Genomic DNA, 22,550 nt, shown 5'->3' on the forward strand with positions numbered 1-22,550 from the left:
TCAGACCAGGCAGTGTGTGTTCTGTGTGTGCTCAGACCAGAGTGTGTGTGTGTGGTGTGTGTGTGTGTGTGTGTGTGTGTGTGTGTGCTCAGACCAGAGTGTGTGTGTGTGTGTGTGTGTGTGTGTGTGTGTTCAGGTGGTGGGGTCCTGGCAGTGGGTGCAGTGGTCCATGTCGGTGGAGTAGGGCTCCACCTGGATGGTGACGCTGGTGAAGCCGAACTTGGTCCTCAGCAGCTCTGTGGCCTCCGTCAGCACCAGGTGGGGGTCCGCCCCCTCGCCTGAGGAGGAGGGGCTGCTGAGTTAATCAAATCCCTACCAGCAGACGTCTCAAACCTAAACTCTTTGATTTATGGCTGGTCTGGGGGTCTCTAAAACTAACCCTAACCACTAAATGGGATTATTTTATTTATTTGCGAGGGCCTAAAGTGTAGTGACACATCATGTTTGACTTTGTTTACTCAACCGACGTTGATGTCATTCGGTTGGATTTGCACTTTGTTTCAAAGTTTCCAGCTTAGTACGGGTCTGTAAAATAACTATTTCCGATGTTATTCAATTCTCCTTAATAACTTGTTTTGAATGATAGCTCTGAGTCCAAAACAAATGATATACCTTTCAGTACTCTAGTGTATAGATACTAGAGTAGTGTCTAGCCCATGTCTACAGGGACTAGCGCAGGTGAGTAATAGTCACTCTAGTGTGTATCCCATGTCAAGAACATGGTCCCAGCAATATAGGTTGTATGAAATTGGAGAATAATATAAACGGCCCTCTGCCTGTGGTGCACAGACCTCCCTCTTCCTCCGGAGCCTCCCTTTACTGACCTACGGCGAGGTGAACAGAAACCAGGGAGCGGCCCAGGGTAAGGGCCCACAGATGAAGGCAGTGTGCAGCCTTAACAGCCTCCAGGGACAGCAGCACCTCCTTCACTGAGCTGAACTCAACCCCCTTGGGAGCCCCTAAGACAGAAACACACAGAGCATTACAAACACAGCCATTGGATGGCAGTTACACACGAGGTAATTGGATGGCTTTACACACGAGGTCATCGGATGGCAGTTACACACGAGGTCATAGGATGGCAGTTACACACAAGGTCATAGGATGGCAGTTACACACAAGGTCATTGGATGGCTTTACACACAAGGTCATTGGATGGCAGTTTTACAGGAGGTCAATGGATGGCAGCTTTTTACATGAGGCCTAAGATGACAGCAAGGCCAGATTGAAAGAAAAACAAAAAAGGTTGGTTTGCAGTCCAGTTGTGATTTTGCCAAGCGTTTGGAGCTCTCTCAGGTGGTTCAGAAGTGAGTGGGATGAGGAGGACATTAAATTGTGTATCTCTTGTCCAATCTTACCCTCCATGAGGATCCTGAACACGTCCTTGAGGATGGTGAGGGTGGTCCCGAGGACGAAGACGGAGAACAGGAAGGTGCAGATGGGGTCTGCTATTTTATATTCAGGCTGAAGATATAGAGAAAGATGGATCTAGTCATGGTGAGGCGGAGCCGTATCAGATATTGCCCTCTGACGCCACAAAACCTTCAACTGCTTTGGATGTGCAGCGGAGCAGAAAGCCCAGGCACTAATAGGGACTGTGTGCTCTGATAGGGAGTGTGTGCTCTGATGAGTAGTGTGTGCTCTAATAGGGACTGTGTGCTCTGATAGGGAGTGTGTGCTCTGATGAGTAGTGTGTGCTCTAATAGGGAGTGTGTGCTCTGATAAGGAGTGTGTGCTCTGATGAGGAGTGTGTGCTCTGATGAGTAGTGTGTGCTCTAATAGGGAGTGTGTGCTCTAATAAGGAGTGTGTGCTCTGATGAGTAGTGTGTGCTCTGATAGGGAGTGTGTGCTCTAATAAGGAGTGTGTGCTCTGATGAGTAGTGTGTGCTCTGATAGGGAGTGTGTGCTCTAATAAGGAGTGTGTGCTCTGATGAGTAGTGTGTGCTCTAATAAGGAATGTGTGCTCTAATAAGGAGTGTGTGCTCCAATAAGGAGTGTGTTTTCTGGTACGGAGTGTATGCTCTAATAAGGAGTGTGTGCTCCAATAAGGAGTGTGTTTTCTGGTACAGACTGTGTGCTCTAATAAGGAGTGTGTGCTCTAATAAGAGGTGTGTTTTCTGGTACAGAGTGTGTGCTCTAATAAGGAGTGTGTGCTCTAATAAGAGGCGTGTTTTCTGGTACGGAGTGTGTGCTCTAATAAGAGGCGTGTTTTCTGGTACGGAGTGTGTGCTCTAATAAGAGGTGTGTTTTCTGATGGAGAGTGTGTGCTCTAATAAGAGGTGTGTTTTCTGGTATGGAGTGTGTGCTCTAATAAGGAGTGTGTGATCTAATAAAGAGTGTGTTTTCTGGTACGGAGTGTTTTATGTGTGTCCGGATAAGGAAAGTGTGTTCTGTTAAGGATTGCCTAATTGTCTAAATGTCTAATTTAAGAAGATACAGTCACCTTATAAAGGATTCAGGAATTCACCATGAAAATGTACTTAACCCTCATACACAAGTTAAAAACATGAAAGAGTAAAAATAGATTTGAATAACAATAACAAATTTGCATAGCGACATAGAAAACAGATCAATAATTTGATAAATCAGAAAAACAGCCCATTGTCCAAAGAGCAGTGTTTTTGGAGGGGCCATATGATGAGCTCTTCAGTTGTTTGGTCATCATTAAGGTCTCTATCAGTCCAGAGCACGCAGTTCAACACAGCTCGTTTTATTCCCAAATAATAAACACAGTTTTGAACCAGCCAGTCATAACATAATGTTCTCAGTTGTCAGGATGAAACATATCTCACCTCATTTAAACCAAAATAATAACAGTTACGGCGAACAGTAATGAAAGGAAGCCATTCAAAATATTTTGTTACATTTAGGCAGGGCTCTCAGCGGAGACCCGAACAACGAAGAAAAGGGAGATGATCAGTATCCTACTACAAAGTCTGGCCCGTAGTCAAGAGGTTCCTGGGTTTGTGTGGTAGGAAATGAAAGAAGCCCTCCCATCATCACGGAACCGGAAAACTGAGGAAATGCTAGAATCATTTAACTTTAAGGGGCAAAACAATCGCAGGTGCATTTGTGTTGTAATTACGTGATATTTCACCATTCATAGGAGGCGTCTTACATAGGAGTGTGTTCAGAGTGTGTGTTCTGAGTGTGTGTTCTGTAGGGAGTGTGTGCTCTGAGTGTATTCTGTGTGTGTGTTCTGAGTGTATGTGTGTTTTGTAGGTAGTGTGTGTTCTAAACGTGTGTTCTGTAGGGAGTGTGTGTTCTGAGTGTGTATTCTGTTGGGGCAGCCTGGGGGGCAGAAAGGGATGTTGTTTACCACGTTGCAAACAACAGGATGTGTATCGTGACAGAAGGACGACTTACCCGGAAGAAGATGACGATGGCGGCAACCATGACCCCGACACTCTGCAGCAGATCCCCGACCACATGGATAAATGCTGCACGCACACTGGTGTTGTCATGACCACCGAGGAGTGTGTGGGAGTGGCCGTGAGCTGTGGAACTCACACCGTTGTCATCTAGCTGGTGGTAACCTTCTCCGTGGCCATGGAAGGTAGTGGAGTGGTGCAGAATATAAGCCATGCTAGAATGACAACAATATAAAGAGTCACAATATAATAAACATAATTAATAGTTCACTGTAAGGCTTTGGGATACAAGTCATAATGTATTTAATACCTTTATATATTCAGGCAGAATCATACGATTCCAAGTACTGATGTTTAGAACCACCTAGACCAGTACTGATGTTTAGAACCACCTAGACCAGCACTGATGTTTAGAACCACCTAGACCAGCACTGATGTTTAGAACCACCTAGACCAGTACTGATGTTTAGAACCACCTAGACCAGTACTGATGTTTAGAACCACCTAGACCAGTACTGATGTTTAGAACCACCTAGATCAGCACTGATGTTTAGAACCACCTAGACCAGTACTGATGTTTAGAACCACCTAGACCAGTACTGATGTTTAGAACCACCTAGACCAGCACTGATGTTTAGAACCACCTAGACCAGTACTAAGATTAATCCCTGACGCCTCACATGATGTTGACGATGACGGCGCCGGCAGAGGTTAGCAGCATCACGTGGCCGTTGATCTCGTAGTCGTTGCGTACGATTCTCTCGATGGCGAGGTACACCAGGACCCCCGTCACGATCCAGATGGACATGACGGACACCAGGGCCCCCAGGATCTCTGACACCAGGATAAAGAAGCAGAACCTTATGGTTTTAGCAATGGGGAAGGAACTGGGTCCATAAACTAACGGAGTAAGATAGACCACAGCTCTTCAGTGTGTGTGAGACTCTAACCCCCGTAGTTCACCAAGTCACTGATAATAACGAGGGCAGTAGGCGAGGTTTGGTCTCTCTTGTGGGGGTCACCTGCTTTTGCTATTCGTAATGCGGCTCAGTTGGATGCTGGGCTCGACCTCGTTGTCTACCGTAGCTCATTTCATTCTTAGTTTCAGCGTGTAGGAGTCGACAATACTGAATAAAAATAAAGTTGGTTCCTGAACCTGATCTGTGCCAGCCGAAGCTCATGGTCTTTGTGGGAGGTCTGGACGAGATCCATAGGGAGAACAGGCTGACCATCATGCTCCCCAGGTCCGTCAGCAGGTGGGCAGCGTCTGTCATGATGGCCAGGCTGTGGGCCAGGTAACCTCCTGGAGGACAGGAACACATCATTACTACAGTCCTAACCTCCTGGAGGACGGGAACACATCATTACAACAGTCCTAACCTCCTGGAGGACGGGAACACATCATTACAACAGTCCTAACCTCCTGGAGGACGGGAACACATCATTACTACAGTCCTAACCTCCTGGAGGACGGGAACACATCATTACTACAGTCCTAACCTCCTGGAGGACGGGAACACATCAATACAACAGTCCTAACCTCCTGGAGGACGGGAACACATCATTACTACAGTCCTAACCTCCTGGAGGACGGGAACACATCATTACTACAGTCCTACCCTCCTGGAGGACGGGAACACATCATTGCAACAGTCCTAACCTCCTGGAGGACGGGAACACATCATTGCTACAGTCCTAACCTCCTGGAGGACGGGAACACATCATTGCAACAGTCCTAACCTCCTGGAGGACGGGAACACATCATTGCAACAGTCCTACTCTTCTTAAATGAATTGGGGTGCACCAATTTAAAAAAAAAAAAACATCAGCAACTGATACTTATCGTGCATTGTTTATTGTGGTTTATAGTATTTAGAATTTGTAGTTTTTTTAATTGTTTATCTTTTAAATGTGTTAACTGTTGACCACCAAACTTTATGTTTATTGATGTGAGAAGGCCGTCTCCTTTTATAAAATGAATTTCAATCGTCTCAATGCTTTTGTATCTTCTCCTTGAGAGCAACATAGAGGCAGGCTGAGTCTGCCCCCCTCCTCCTGTGACACTAATACTAGGTTTGAGATTCAAAGGGAACATAGAAACCAAACGCTGGCCAAATCGGCCCTCTATGGGTCAAAAAGGTTTAAAAAAAAAGGGTGTTTTTGGCCACCGAAAACACCGGATCCGTCTGGACGGTCGGCCCAAACGCACCAGACTTATGCGTTTTCACTAAACAAATAGTTTCCGTATGAGCGGGGCCTAAGTGTGAGCATATTAAACATTGGTTATTCTTCTTGCAGGGTACTGCAGCTGTGTCTACTACTCGTTGGGGGATGTCAACCACATGGAGAGTTTGTCAAGTTAAAAAGGCTTGTATCATTTGCTGATGATTGCTTAACCGCTTACAGGAAAGGATTGAGTGAATATTATGATAAGCTGCAGAAGCCTAGCTATGTTCCTTGGAAGATTGGATATGAGCCCAAAGACCTACAGCAGGATCAAAAGCAGCCGGCTCCAGGCTCCAGGCTACGGAGGCCAGCAGCAGCAGCAGGCTCCAGGCTACGGAGGCCAGCAGCAGCAGCAGGCTCCAGGCTCGGAGGCCAACAGCAGCAGGCTCCAGGCTACGGAGCCTAGCAGCAGCAGGCTCCAGGCTACGGAGGCCAGCAGCAGGCTCCAGGATAGGAGGCCAGCAGCAGGCTCCAGGCTACGGAGGCCATCACCAGCAGCAGGCTCCAGGCTCGGAGGCCAACAGCAGCAGGCTCCAGGCTACGTAGGCCAGCAGCCGCAGGCTCCAGAGGCCAGCAGCAGCAGGCTCCAGGCTACGGAGGTCAGCAGCAGGCTCAAGGCTCCAGGCTACGGAGGCCAGCAGCAGGCTCAAGGCTCCAGGCTACGGAGGCCAGCAGCAGCCTGCTCCAGGCCAGAGCCGGCTCTAGCCCTATGGTAGCCCTAGACGAGATTGAGTTTTGCGCCCACCGAAAACACTATTAAGGATGCTCAAGAATATGCTTTGTGTCTAAAAAATCAAAGGCAAAAGTAAGATGTTTTGCCTTTGATTTTTTACACACAAAGCATATTCTTGAGCATCCTTCATAGTCATCTCTGGGACTCCAACCCGACCTAAAGGAACTTGGTCCTTTCTCTGGGACTCCAACCCGACCTAAAGGAACTTGGTCTTTTCTCTGGGACTCCAACCCGACCTAATGGAACTTGGTCCTTTCTCTGGGACTCCAACCCCACCTAAAGGAACTTGGTCCTTTCTCTGGGACTCCAACCCCACCTAAAGGAACTTGGTCCTTTCTCTGGGACTCCAACCCCACCTAAAGGAACTTGGTCCTTTCTCTGGAACTCCAACCCGACCTAAAGGAACTTGGTCCTTTCTCTGGGACTCCAACCCGACCTAAAGGAACTTGGTCCTTTCTCTGGGACTCAAGCCCAGATTGTGGGACTCCAACCCGGATTCTAGGACTCTAACCCAGAAAGAACTCGGGTCTCAAACCCTTATCCTTACAACAGACTCTCTGGTATCAGATCATGTATCTCTCTGGTAAAAATAGAAAATAAAGGCAAAGTTAAAAAAGTATTTTAGCAATAAAATAGAAAATAAAGGCAAGATTAATGTAATGTATGCAATGTATTTAAGATTTAGCAGCAAGCTAAAGCAAACATAAAAGTCTTCAGTCTTGTTTTAAAGGTGCTCAGAGTTGGGGCAAGTCTTAAATCCTCAGGGAGTTTATTCCAGCTATTTGTTGCATAGTAACTAAATCCTGCTTTCCCATGTTCCCATTCGTGTTTACTCTGGGGATAATTAACAGATTGGTCTCAGAAGATCATACACAGATTAAAACGTGGCTCTTGTGTATATCCTGGGAAGATCTTGAAGTATACCCAGTATATTCTTCAGGGTATACCCTAAGATATACTTCAAGGTATATCCTGGGAGTTATCCTGAGGTTTATCCTCTGTATTTCCAAGGGTAATCCAAGGGTATATCCTGGTATAAGAGGATACCCTTGGTATACCCTGGGTACTTCCTGGTTACGTAGGATCTCTTTCTAGGATTACTTCACAGGAGATCCTCATCATGGTACATTGGTAAGAATGTAGGAGGGCCAAATGATGTTTCTGTTCAAGCCTTTATCGTCACTCCACACATGAAGCGCAATAGGAGATAATGGGGCTCGACGGATATGGTTTTCTATAAATAACAAAAACACAACAATAACAAAATATTGGCCACTGTACAACATCACACTTAGGTACCTAAAAAACAATGAATAACAAAGGACGGTGACGGGTAAGCCTACCACTGCTGGGATTATAGAGAACGGCATAACATGAACAGATTCCTTTAACAATGACATAACTTAAGAAATTCAGGTAATAAGGGAGCTACAGTTAGCGCTTTATGTGCAGTGTGCACTTACACACAATATTTGATCTGTAGTCCGCCAAATAGACACTAAACACTTATAGCTTTTACCAAGCAATACTGTTAAAGCATTCAATCCCATCCAACATACAAATAACCATTAAAGTACAACATATGAACTCACTTTATCACATACAACCATAGGTGTGTGAGAGCCTGTCAGTTCTGTCTGCTGCCAGACAGAACAAAGGAACTGGGCAGGATAGATAGAGTAACCCTTTAATGAAGAGCCTGTGTGGTAAGAGTGGGTGGCTCCAAACCATGGAGGTAGAAGGAGGCTTGCTGAATAGTATGGCTCTATTCAACACTGGGTATATCCTGGGCTTTGTCCTAGACCATATTCTTGGGAATATCCTGCAGGATATATATATATATATATATATATATATATATATATATATATATTGTGGTCATATCAGGGTCAAAATGACACATTGACAACAATAAATATCTAAACCACAATTACCCAGAAGACATGAATAGACATAGCCCTTTCTGGATATTAAGTACACCACGGTTACCAGGACTATCCCTTCCTATACCTTCATAAGAGTCATCTAAGAGCATCAGTATTAATCACATTCTGGGTGAAGTATTCTTGCTGTCCGTAAAGCTCTCACCTATGACCTCTCCGATCATGAAGACCAGGCACACAGCGGAGGCTATACAGAGCTTCTTCACGGCCAGTCGTTTGTCCCCCCTCTCCTCAGACTCCATGGCCTTGTTGCCATGGCAATGTAAACCAACTGGTCTGTGGAGCTCGACGGTGCCGGCCGTCCCTCCATTCTGGACACTAGGGTGTACCCCTTGGGAGTCTGGAAACGTGCTACAAGGGATGAAATGAGAATGGATGAGATAAGATTAGATTAGATTAAAAAAACATTCAGAGTTCACTTCCTCTTTAAAGAGGAAGGTGAACTCTAAACAGGGTTTTTTTGGGGGGGTTTGGGTTAAATGTGGTTATATGTATTTTATGATCGTCAACACAGTATTTATTTTCCATTTGTTCACTGTTGATAAAATACAACCTTCCTTAAGAGAAAGAGTAAAATGGCACACACATTTTTTTATATCTGATAGTGTTTGAATTTGTGTTCCCCTTAAGAAGAGAATATGATTCTCACTGCGTCCTGCGTATCATTGTGTAGGCGTGGAGGCTTGTGAGCCCATCCCCTGACACAGTGAGCCACTGCAGTAGTGCTCAAGTCTGATCAATGTAACCAACAGACTGAGCAGATCGCTGACCGGGACGTTCTCCCACCGTGCACAGGTGCGTGGACGCTGCACAAAACAGCACACTGAAACACAACGCACACGGTGCCGTACGATAGGGCTTGTGTGCAATGAGGACGACAATTGGAGATGCGGTTAATGAGGTGGAAAAAGATCATTCATCCCCCCCTCAGAGGAGATAACCACTGCTGAGCACCGACTCAATTACTCACAGCACGCACCCACATACACATTCATACACACACACACACACACACACATGCATGCACACACCACACACCTACACACACACACACACACACACACGCATGCACACACCACACACATATACACACACACGTTCATACACACACATGCATGCACACACCACACACACAGACACACACACACACATTCATACACACGCATGCATGCGCACACCACACACACACACACATTCATACACACACATGCATGCACACATACCACACACACACACACACACACACACACATGCATGCACACACCACACACACACACACACACACGCACACACATTCATACACACACATGCATGCACACACCACACACACACACACACACACACACACACACATTCATACACACACATGCATGCACACACACCACACACACACACACACACACACACATTCATACACACACATGCATGCACACACACCACACACACACACACACACACACACACACACATTCATACACACACATGCATGCACACACACCACACACACACACACACACACACACACACATTCATACACACACATGCATGCACACACCACACACACACACACACACACACACAAACACATATTCATACACTGAAACCAGCATGCGCACATGCACGAAACACAATTGTAAACCCAGACATACAAAGACACACATAAACAAACACACACACAGAATACTCAAACCGTTATATACTGTTTAAGATGTATTCATTTATTGAGGATGTATTTATGATATATTTGTAATCATATATTATGTAATGTCATCCCAAATGTCCAATATTTTTATAGTTTAACATAACAATACTCCCTACTACGCCTTACATGCTTGACTATAATGAGCTCTGTATAATATAATCATGTTGCAGTGTCCGTTTAGTGATGAGAGAGGTTAAAGTCGGTCATTACGTTAAACCAATATACTTGACAGTGTGTAAAGTCAATGTAGGTCTGAGTCTCAGAGAAATGACTCCAGGATCCCAGCGGACTAACAGCTGTCTCCTCATCACCCACTGTACCAACACCCACGCCGCATGCTCCCAGTATTCCCATTAACCAAACTGGAGTTAACAAGGGATGGTCATTAAGAAATGATGTGTTGTATGCTGGGTATTTCAGTTCTCTAAATAGAGAGACATATTGAATTAGACAGCTTTTTTGTTGGTTTACGGATTATATTAATACTCTTAATAGTTTTTTCCATGTGATACAGCCCTACCATAATTAACCATAACCATATATTTATTCAACCTCAGGAAAAGAGTCCAGAAACTACATCTGCAAATAATTTGTACCTTTTTTTTCTATTGTAATGTTTATATCTAAATATCACACAAGTAAAGCCTAACACTATGCACGGGCCTCTCAGGGGTGTGTGTGTGTGTGTGTGTGTGTGTGTGTGTGTGTGTGTGTCCGGTATGTGTGTGTGTGTGTGTGTGTGTGTGTGTGTGTGTGTGTGTGTGTTTGTGTGTGCGTGCGTGCGTGGGGGGGGTTGAATCTGGCCAGCCATCCCTCACAGGACCTTATCAGACCAGGACATGCAGGCTATGAGCGTCTCTCTCTGATTGAGTCAATCAAAATAATGAGAATCATTTAATGTCCCGGAACTGTAACAGGCCGAGACGTTATCTGGAGTACGCATGCAAAATATTGAATATAATAATAATATATATATAATTTAATACTGATGTAATATTACCATCAGTGATGTTGTATAATAAAATACTGATGCAGTATTACCATCAGTGATATTTTATAGTACGTATAATACTGATGCAGTATTACAATCACTGTGATGTATAATATCATACAGATGTAGTATTACCATCAGTGATGTGTATGATATAATATTGAAGTAGTATTTCAATCAGTGATGTGTATAATATATGTAGTATTACCATGAGAGTGATGTTGTATAATATAATACTGTTTGACATTAAAATTGATTGGTAATGCAGGGTACTGCTTTTTTATCTTCTGATATCATATCAATATTGTCAAAATAGAGAAAAGGCCAATATGTATAACATTAAGCAAGAGGAAAGTCCCTGTACAGTTTTCAGGAAGTTCTTCTAACATTATGTTGAAGATGATGACCCGCTAATATGACACTGAATTCGAGATTCGACAAATTGGAGAAGGCGGGTGAACTATATGTATGCAAATAAGTGGCAGAAAAGAACAACGAATGTGCAAGGCCTGACACGAGGCCGTAACGGGCCTTTGCAGTAGAGACGCTAGAATAACCATACAGTCCCCATATCAGCTACTGCGGTAGAGGCTGCATGGAAGTCCCGCCGTCACGGGGACAAGCGCGTGCACGCACACACACACACACACACACACACACACACACATATATATATATATATATATATATATATATATATATATATATATATATATATATATATATATATATAAGCAAGGGATTCTGAGAGGGGTCTTTCCTATCTGTTTGGACCTTTCGGGGCCCTCCTGGGTCATTTTGGGTTGCGAAACTAATCGATTATTGGTTGGGGACGTTGATCGACGTTGGGGTGTATTTGTGAATCTTGTGTTCATGTTGCGTTCATTGCACCATTACTGAAAGTTTTACGGTTGATGAATGGTTTGCGTGTGTTTTAGTAGGCTATATACCGGTTGGTGTTCATAAAGGCAGTACGTAGTCGTGCGGTGTGGGCGCGGAACCGCAGTGAATTGCTGAACTTGGGCTCCCGTCTCGTCTTTCCGGTGCTGCTCGTCAATTTACATATATATATATATATATATATATATTTATTTATTTAAATATATAGGTCTAGCAAAATTATATAGCCTATAAAATTGTTCCTATTATTTGTTGAACATACTGCAAAATAAAGATAATGTGTTTTTATTTATATTTAAATATCTATTTTATTTGCTAAGTCAAATATCTGTTTGACCTAGCAAACAATACATTTTACAGAGGTTACCTCCACAGGCCTAGGTCTAATAGCTAATTAAAAGAGGTGATAAAGGCCGTGTAGACCACATGAAACCTGTCTCTTCATCCTGAACGCCGGTCCTCGGGGAAATGGGCTAATGACACATCATGAGCTGCTGCTCCCTGTCCTCCGCTCCATCCGTCACCCGCTCTCCACAGAGCAGCCGAGCGTGGCCCTCATTTGCCGCTTCGCCCTGCACCACAGCCCGCCGCCTAGAGGCCGCTTCCCGGGCTGAAGCTCACATAAAGCCACCTATACCTTTACACTTGAACCACTCATGGGATTTGTGCCTGTGTATTTATTTAAATCGTCCTAGGCCTACTTGCACTTTTAATTGTCCTCACATGTCCTCTGAAATCAGAGGGTTTCGGGGGGAATTCTTATTTAAAATGTAATACATGGAACTATATGAGCCCACATTTTCTTTAGAGCAGCGGAAGGTAGAGCAGCGTATGTTGTAGGCTACGAGTCCTTTTATTTCGTCCACACATACCAATACATGTACATTAAATCGATCAATATGCAACCAAACAACTGTAAATTAAGCCCTGTAAATGCACAGTGTCTTTGCACTACTTTTGTGTTTACTGAAGTCTCAGGTGACTTTTCTTGTGCTTCTCTTACAAATTGTATTAATTTTATATTATGCATGTTGAAGGGAGCCTGATACTCAAGCATTTCATTAAGGTTGCTTGAATTGGTTTTGAATATGACAAATAAACCGTCTTGAGAAACAGCCTCATCCTTTAAAAATCATGCATCTTGAAATCAAGGCATTCAAATTTACTACCGGTAACAAAAAAGGTTGGGAACCCCTGGTTTACAGCTATTGCTGATGCACGGAGCAGGCAGATCATGCCAGGTCTTTAAATGCAACACGGAGAGAAATATATTTAATCAAACACCTTCAGAACACAAATACGTATGTTGGTTAACACAATAATGAAACATGCTTTCACATATCTCACCCCTTCGATTTCAATGAATCCATTTGAGCATTTTTGTCATGAATGAGTCGCGATGTCTCCGTTTTTTTCCGGTTATTATCCATTCTCTTTCTATGAATGAAGGTGGGTTTCTGCAGATTCTGCTTCAATTCGACTGTCCGTTTACATGTGTTGGACGACGCAGGAGAAGTAATCCTTGGTTTGGACCGTCCTCCCGGACGTGTCTCCCCTGAGGTGTGAGGCTGATGCAGGGGCGGGCTCCAGACCCGGGACGTGTCTCCCCTGAGGTGTGAGGCTGATGCAGGGGCGGGCTCCAGACCCGGGACGTGTCTCCCCTGGGGCTGCTAGAGGCTGACTGAGGGGCGGGTTGGACATTGATACAGAGCACGCTCCACTACAGAAGCAAGGGGTAAAAACTCCACGATAACCTTTTCAAACAAATTCATCACACATCTTCTTCCTCTTTGAGCCTGTCCAACTTGCCTTGAACCTTCGCCTTTACTTATGCTGGGAATTATTAAAATGACATGTTGAAATAACAATTTAAATAATTGTTGGTATTTTGTAATTGTTGTTTGTATTTGGAACCCATTTTATCTATGTGCAATTAACAAAATGTAATTTATATATTTGGCCATTTGTATTAAAAACACTTACATCTCTAACAATTAAATTAGGATATAGGGCCTAATAAGTTATATCATGCTTGTATTTACTTTGGTTAAGCAGTTTTTCTATCTAAAGTCTGCAGACGGTGGAATGGACCGTTTCACTTTATTTACTTAGGTACATAATAGTTTAAATCAAACATGCTGTTGGAGGACCCGTGGCGTGTTTTGGGCTATTATCATGTGGGCGACTGTAGAAATACACATTTTAAAATCCATTTTTGAAAGCTTCATCCACTGGTCGGTCGTAACTCCGTCCCTTTCAGGTTGTGGTTTCCGGCCAGGCTCTGAGCCGCTCTTCTTCGGTCGTAACTCCGCCCCTATCAGGTTTTTGTTTCTGGCCAGGCTCTGAGGCTCCTCCCCCTAAAGACTTTCCCTAACAGAACGACTGGATCCCAAACAGAGCGCAACAGTGGGGTTCCGGAAGCCATAATAGAGTGGCAAAGTCCCACGCCCCTTACGGTAGAGCCCATGGGACCTATGAGATCGAAAAATATGAATGGGTTTCAATGGAGGAAAAGTAATTATTTTCTGGTCCCAGTCTTTATATGCCCCTTGTAAAGTATTTGGTTACTTATAATAAAAGACGTCCACACAGGGGTCCAAGTTAACTCAACGTCTTTACTCTTTACTCTTTACACTTTACTCGTTTTCTTCGGGTACGCGTATGCGCGCATGCGTCCATCCCGTAATGACGTATATCCGGGTACGTCATTTACATGTGATCATACAATTCTATTACATCTCCCCCTTGAGATTCTTATGATCTTAACATTGAAATGATCAACATTGGCTAGGAACATCACTTAAGGTTTATTAAAGCACTACTCTGTTAATTCTATTGCCAAACTAGGAAAATGTGTATGGCCTTCTGGAACTCAATGTAAAACCAACCAATACATCCCGTCACGGTATGATAGACATTTCTGGAACTCTTTTCACATTAAAGATGAAACTCTTTTCATTGTTGGAACTCAATGCGATATTACCAATCCCTTATCACAGTATGATTGACATTGCTGGAACTCTTTTCACATTAAAGACGAAACTCTTTTCATTGTTGGAACTCAATGCAATATTAGCAAACCCTTATATCGCAGTTCACAGTATGATTGACATTGCTGGAACTCTTTTCACATTAAAGATTAAACTCTTTTATTTTTTATTTTGACCCGGCCTGACCTGGTCTGAGTCAGGCCATCAGCAACTGCGCCCGTGCTGGTGTCAACCATTGTAGGGCTTCTCCCTGGGTCGCTGGACGGCTGCTCTGGTGGAGGTCCCAGTGTACCTGATACTGTAGATCTCACGCTGGGCACCACCTGAAGATTGCGACGGTTGCGGCGAAGTCTGGCTCCCTGCTCCGTTTCCACAAGGTAGGATCTCGGTGCGATGCTCTCGCCAGTCACCACAGCTGGAGTGACCCAGGACTTTTGATGGTCCAGTCTGGTGAGGACGTGGTCCCCTGCCCTTAGTGTTGGAAGGTTCCTCACTCCGTGGCGTTGGTTGTAGTGGTAGGTTTGTTTCCTCTTCTCTGATGCGTCCTTGGCTGCGATACTCTGCTTGTTAGGCCGTCTGGGTTGTAGGTTGCGGTCAAGGGTAGGCAGAGTGGTTTGAATCTTGCGGCCCATTAAGAGTTCTGCTGGGCTTACCCCAGTGCTGCTGCACGGAGTAGATCTGTAGCAAATGAGTGCCAGGAGAGGATCCTTTTGTCTCAGGATCCCTTTTGCTATTTGCACCACTCTTTCGGCGTGCCCGTTGCCTTGAGGATGGTGTGGGCTCGATGTGACTTGTGTGAAGTCTAATTCACGGGCCAGTTGCTTGAACTCTTCACTAGAAAACTGTGGGCCATTGTCACTGACCACTTCATCTGCTACCCCATAGCGAGCAAAAGTAGCTTTCAGTTTTGTGACTACTTGGGCGGTAGTGGTGGTGGGCATATGGAGAATCTCAATAAACCGTGAATAGTAGTCAGAGATAACTAAATAGTTCTGTTTGTTGTACTCACATAAGTCCATGCCAATTCTTTTCCACGGCCTGTCCGGGAGCGGTGTGGAGATCAAAGGCTCTTTGGACTGAGCTCTCCTTTGTTCCTGACAAGGCTGGCAGGCTAAGACTTTCTGCTTCATGTGAGCTGATATACCCGGCCACCAGACGGCAGAGTTAGCTCTGTCTCGGCATTTAGTCAGTCCCTGATGACCATCATGGATACGTTCTAACACATCTGCTCTCAATGCCTCTGGGATTACTATCCTATTGCTTCTAATCACCAGGCCCTTGTGAACTGACAGCTCGTTTCTCATGGGGAAGAACTCTCCAACCGTTGGGTGTGTCTTACCTATGTGATCAGGCCACGCGGACTGTATGTATCTGGTCACAGCTTGTAGTGTTTCATCAACAACTGTGGCAGCTCTGATACTGTCGATTCTCCCCTCCGTAGCCGGCATGTTGTTGATGATGGATGCTACGTAGCACTCCACATCAACGTTGGTGTCGCCTCCATCCTGCGCATCTCCTACTGGGCTCCTGGACAACGCGTCTGCCGTGCCAAGGGTTTTCCCTGGTGCATATTCTGCTGTAGGGTTGAACCTCATCAGCCGCATCAGGATTCTCTGGCAGCAGATGGGGACAGTATTCAGGTCTTTGGAGTTCATTAGCGGGACTAACGGTTTGTGATCTGTGATCAGCCTGAACCCTTGTAGGCCGTGTAAGTATTTCCCAAATCGTTTGCAAGTCCAGACGCTCGCCAGGCACTCTTTTTCTATCTGAACGTACCTGGTTTCCGCCTCACTCAGATGCCGTGAACAATAGGCTATAGGTTTCCAGCCCTCACTTTGCAGTTGCATCAGCACGCCCCCGATTCCATAGCTGCTGGCATCTAACGGAGACAGCAGTGGGTTTGTTAACATCATAAAACGCCAGAGTGGGTGGGGTTGTAAGAAGTTCATTGATGCATTGGAACGCTGACTGCTGTACTGGGCCCCATGTCCACGCGGATTTGGACTTCAGCAGTTCGTACATGGGCTGCCCCACAGCAGCTAGGTTCGGGATGTATTTGCCTAAATAATTCTATAATTCTAGTAGTCTTTGCTGTCTCAATGTACACTTTTCTTCATTTAGCTTCAGCCCAGCTGTCTCCAGGCGCTCCATGACCTGCTGTAGACGTTCGTCGTGCTGGGTCATATCCTTTCCATGCACTATGATGTCGTCCATGTAAACAGCCGTCCCTGGTAGGCCTTCCAGTGTTTCCACCATCTTTCTCTGAAAATTTTCAGGTGCGCTAGATATCCCAAATGGGAGTCGTGGGAGATATCCCATAAAGGTTGTCAGTCTCTGACTATCCTTGTCTAGCAGTATCTGCCAGAACCCTGCTGCTGCGTCTATTGAGGAGAACACCGTGGACCCACTCAGCTCAGCTGTGATCTCATCTGTTGTCGGCAAAACAAACCTCTCTCTTAACGGTCTTGTTTAATTTTCGTAGGTCAACGCAGATATGCACCTGTCCTGATTTCTTGGGAGCGGGCACCATGGGAGCACACCACTCCTTGGGCTCCGTCACCTTTTCTATGACGCCTTTGGTCTCCATTCCTTCCAGCTCCAGCTTAACAGACTTCATGAGGGGAATGGGGACTCTGCGGGCAGTGTGGACAGCATAGGTGGACAGCATTGGGCATCCTCCTGGAGCGCTATTTGCACCGGCTGTGTTTTTAGCAGGCCGAACTCTCCTCCGGAGCCACGGACCTCACAAATTCTCTTCACGAGCCCCATTGTCTGTGCCGCCGCTCTGCTAAGCAGGTTGCTCATACTCTCTCCTCCAACTACGTAGACTCTGAATGAGTACTTTTTGTCCATGGGCCACACGTTCACTGTGAATTGGCCAACACAGTTCAATCGCCCGCCTAGACTACACAGCACGGCCTTTGCTGGGTGTAGTTCTGTCACTTGGCTGAGATTTTTGAAAGTCTCTTCACTCATAATGCACACATCCGCTCCAGTGTCTATTTTAAAACTAATTGGCGTGTGGCAGATATTCAACTTTACTGTCCATTGCCCGCCACTGCTTGAGGATGTGCATTTTACTGAGCCTAGAAAGTAAGCTGCATTTTCTTTGTTCGCTGACTTCATTCACTACCATTTTACTTTTGCACATTCTTTCCCAGTGCCCAATCTTCTTGCACTTGTTGCATGTGGACTTAATTGCAGGACAATGTTCTTGAATCTTGTACGTCATTTTGCCACATCTATTACATGTCTTACCCCGTTCACTGCGTCTGTGTTGTTGGTCCGTTTTGTTATATCTCCGTTCGTCCATTTTGAGTTTGCTAAAGCCCCGCTCGACCTCCTCTACAGCACATGCAGCGGCCTCACCTTGCTGGCTAACCTGAGCTTTCACCTCCCCCTGTTGATGAGCCTCCTGAACTGTCATCTCTAACGTGAGATTTGAGATAAGCTGAGTTTTCGGGAGAGTTCTTTGTCCCTGATGCCCACCACAATTCGGTCCCTAATGTGCTCTTCACGAGTAACTCCGAATTCGCAATGCTCAGAAAGTTCATAAAGTGCGCAAATGAAAATCTCCACCTTCTCTCCTGCACACGTTGGTAAAAGCAAGCCCTCACGTGGATGACATTCCGTTTCGGTATAAAGTAAGCATCAAATTTGCCCATTACTACCTCAAAATCCTCTCAGTCATCTTCTTCATCAAAATGGAAAGACCCGAATATGTTCTCTGCTTCCCCGCCTAAGGCGTAGATAAGGGTGCTGACCTGTACCCCTCCGTCCTCTTGATCCAGCGTCGTAGCCGTTCGGTACCGCATGAAGCGTTTCTTCCAATCGCTCCATTCTGCAGGTCTCTCGAAGCAGAAACTGTCTGGCGGATTAAACTTCGGCATCGTCGGCTCGAACTACTTCTGACACCATGTAAATGATTTGGTTACTTATAATAAAAGACGTCCACACATGGGTCCAAGTTATTATATCATGTGATCATACAATTCTATTACACCCCGGATTACACATATGTTGTTTGTGGATTTAAATGATAATTTTTCATGCAAAGAAAACTGAACATTTTCGTGAAGAAGTTTGATAAAAGATTTTAGGTTTTTTCCAAGGGGAGGATAAAAGCATCAAAAGAGGGGGATAGTCGATCTTGTCCACGCCAGTCGCAGGGAGCGTGACGGCACATCCGAGACATGTAGTCTTTCTCATTGTGTTTTCTCTACAGCCTATAACTGATATGACCTCAATTGCACAATAAACGATCAAACTCTTGACATGAAAAATTATCATTTAAATCCACAAACAACATGTGTAATCCGGGGCATATAAAGACTGGGATCAGAAGATAATTTCTCTCCATTGAAACCAAGCGTGAACCGTGCATACTTCCGCAATCCACCAGTGCTCAGCGGCCAAGCCTGGTATTGCAGCTGTTTAAGCGGGCTGTGGACGGGTCCCTCGATTCAAGTGGCCCAGAAGTAGATATCGCCGTTCACTCCAATACAAGTGGGGAACAGGAATGTGTCTCCGCAAAAGATAACTCGATATCAATCAAAAGCTCATAATTACCCTTATGCCATGTACTAAAAAAATGTATGTTTTCTCTTTTCAAAACGCCACCTCAAGCGTTTTATTAGCCGTTTTATGCTATTATTTTTTGCTGGAGGAGGGGTGGGCAGCTGAAAGGAGTCTTAGTGAAACAAATGTTGTTTCGGCCCGGCATTCGAGAGGGCCTAGTGCACGGCTCCGTTAACTGCTCGTGTCCGAGGTTTTTCTTTTTACTTAACACGAATGGCGTTGATGGTTTTTAGGCACTTTGGTGACTTTTAGTCATTAAAAGTGTTTTAGTGAGAAAGGGATTTTTAGACTGGTTCAGCTGCTGCTCAATGACTCACGTTCCTCTGCTTGCGATCATTGCGGTTCACCATTTATTGATCCATTTATTCAAAAGATCCAAAGTCAAGGAACGGGTGCATTACGGTATCATTTTCATAATATTGTTAATAGCCTAATAAACATTTCAGTTGTGTTAGTATTTAATTTTTCATTTGCTTGCTTAGCTGTGTGACAGTTAACAATGTTGGTGTATTACAATTATTTATGTGGGTAGGCTACTCCAACCTCGTTGCTGATCAATATGTAACCATTTATTTGTATATAAATTATTGATTGCATTTTTCGTAAATAGTTGGATGGAATCTGTTTCTTAAGCAACATTGAACTGTATTGTTTTGTAGGCCTACATACATTTACTATGTTGTTGGTATTATATGTTATATTGAGCAATCTTTCATATATATGAAGTTAACTTATACTTCCACGGCCGGTAAACAATGCGACTGCGATCGCTCAGACCTCTCGCTTATGATGCTACAATGCTAACAATGCTAAAAATCAAGAATATTTCTGCATCCGGTACGTCATGAACTAGGGCGTGGCTAGGCTCCCGTGATGCGGAAGCATATCTCTCCTTGATGTTGCCCTGTGCCATTGAGCAGTTTACGTAGGAATGAATGGGCGCAATTTTGGAATCCGGTGTCCATTCTATAATATGTCCAGGGTGCGATTTGTGAAAAAACCAGAGGGGGGGATAATTTTGAGAAACATTTTAAAATGTTTCAAAATGAAGACGGACCCTGTGTATTTTGGTTGTTAATTATTACGATGTAATGGTGAAAATACTGTGGCGAGCAGCACGGGAAGGACGAGACGGGAGCCCAGGTTGAACATTTATGCAGTTCCGTGCCCCACACACCGCACGACTACGGACTGCCTTTATTAACGAACGAACGTAACAGAAACACGGGACACCTGACCAACACACACAACACTCTCACTAATGGTCCCGATCACACTACACATCACACAACAATGGAACAACACACAATTAACACACAACATCCCAGACCCATTAGCCAGCGGCGGCCCCGTTGCGGCGCAGCCTTCCTCCCTGGTTGGGACGCCCGTCTCCAACAGTCCCTATTAGTCCTGGGGGTGTGGTCGGGGACCACCGCCATCGGGGCCCCCACCAGTTCCTGCCGTAGGGCGGCGCTGGAGCGCCGTCCGTTCACCCCATCCTCCGCCGCCCTCCGACGCCTGGCCCTCCGACGGCCACGCCGGCGCCCGCAATCCTTGACCCACCGACACTGCTCCGGCTCGAGGTCCGGTTTCCTGGGTTTCCGGACCCGGTCCTTGTCCTGCCCGGACTGGAATGCCACTGTGCCACGGGAGAGGGCTGTCCCAGCCGCGTCCTCCCGGGCACCACAGCGGCGGCAGCAGTACTTGGCCGGACCACACTGGTCCTGGCAATCATCCTCCGTGGACGTGCTGCAGGCTGGGTTGGTCGCAAAACTCCCGCTCTGCCCGTTCCGCCACGTCGAGGGCCACATCGAGGGTCGGGGGCATGATGAGGCGGACGTGCTGCCCCAGCTGCGGCGGGGAAAGTCCCTGAAGGAACGCATGAAGGGCTAGTTCCTCCCTAGCCGCAGCAGGGAAGTCGGGGTAGCCCCGCTGGGCGTACTGAAAGTACATCGGCTGCGTAGACCCCCACCCGTCCCCCTCCTGGCGGCGGCGGCTGGTTAGCAGCTCCCGGCTGTCGTTCACGGCCGCCCGCTGCCCGAAACGCCTCTCCAACGCCCGGATCAAGGCCCGGAGGTCCCGTTGGTCCTCTGGGGCCAGGTCCAGGAGCGCCTGCACCGCCGTCCCCTCCAGCGCCAGGGCTAGGTGGACGACCGCCTCCCCGGCACCCCAGCCGTTGTGCCACTCAACAAGCCGGAACTGAGTAAGGTACGGCTCAAGCTGCGTTGCCCCGGAGAACTTCGGCAGCTTCACTGCCGTCCTTGCCACCAGGGGGCGGCTGATATAGCACTACCATTGCTTTTTAGTAATTGTTGTAGCTGTACGTAACTGGAATACAAGCCAAGAGAGCTGTTCAAAAAGGGGGCGGTCACTGTTATGCTCTATTACCTACAAAGTGGCATGCCTCTGCAGTAGTTCTTAATTTTTCATTTAGGTTTAATTGTGTTTATTTATTCATTTTCATTACTTAATCACAGGAAAAGGACCATAACTATAAGGTCGAACATATGTTAACAAGAGTTCAACATCAAATATACAAATAGACAATAGACAACATCACCTGATGCTGGGCCGTACAACAGAGGTAATTACAGTTTACGGCAGCTAACTTTATGTATTTTGTCCTATTAATTATACGTTTTAATGACATTTCTATTTTAATAATACTACTAATAAATAATACTAATAATAAATACATATTAATACATTTGCCTGTTGTATAGCTAGATTTCAATGTATATTTGCCAATATCTGGGCTTATGCCTAGATCCAATGCAAGAATTGTTTGTGTGCTTTTTATTTATTGTATAAAATATATAATGAGCAAATAAAAACAAAAAGATAAATCAATCACGGATCTGCTTAATTTATAGTTGGGTTCTGGTTTGGTTAACATGGTGCCTAGCACGGGCCTCACTCCTGTCAATTAATAAATATGCCAAATGAGATCCTTCAGCGATGGTACTATATGGTATGGATATTAATGTCAATGATCAGTCCGCCACACGTGTGTGCGTGTGTGTGTGTGTGTGTGTGTGCGTGTGATGCTCGGCGCCCTATTGTACACAGAGGCTGACGTCATCAAGCCTCTCCTGCGTGTACACGCGCCGGTTGTC

At 45.5% G+C, this 22,550-nt stretch overlaps 1 protein-coding gene across 1 annotated transcript; it reads right to left on the reverse strand.

Moving 5' to 3' along the window:
* Nucleotides 1–132: 132 nt before the first annotated feature.
* Nucleotides 133–13,296, reverse strand: slc30a2 (solute carrier family 30 member 2; the record flags this gene model as incomplete). Its single annotated transcript, XM_079753383.1, has 8 exons — nt 133–278; nt 825–959; nt 1,359–1,464; nt 3,367–3,586; nt 4,052–4,205; nt 4,528–4,674; nt 8,419–8,624; nt 13,214–13,296. The coding sequence occupies 8 exons, from the start codon at nt 13,294–13,296 to the stop codon at nt 133–135; spliced, it is 1,197 nt and encodes a 398-aa protein (XP_079609509.1).
* Nucleotides 13,297–22,550: the final 9,254 nt, after the last annotated feature.

The sequence above is a fragment of the Pollachius pollachius genome, assembly GCF_949987615.1.
Source record: "Pollachius pollachius genome assembly, chromosome: 16".
In the NCBI taxonomy this organism is placed as follows: domain Eukaryota; kingdom Metazoa; phylum Chordata; class Actinopteri; order Gadiformes; family Gadidae; genus Pollachius; species Pollachius pollachius.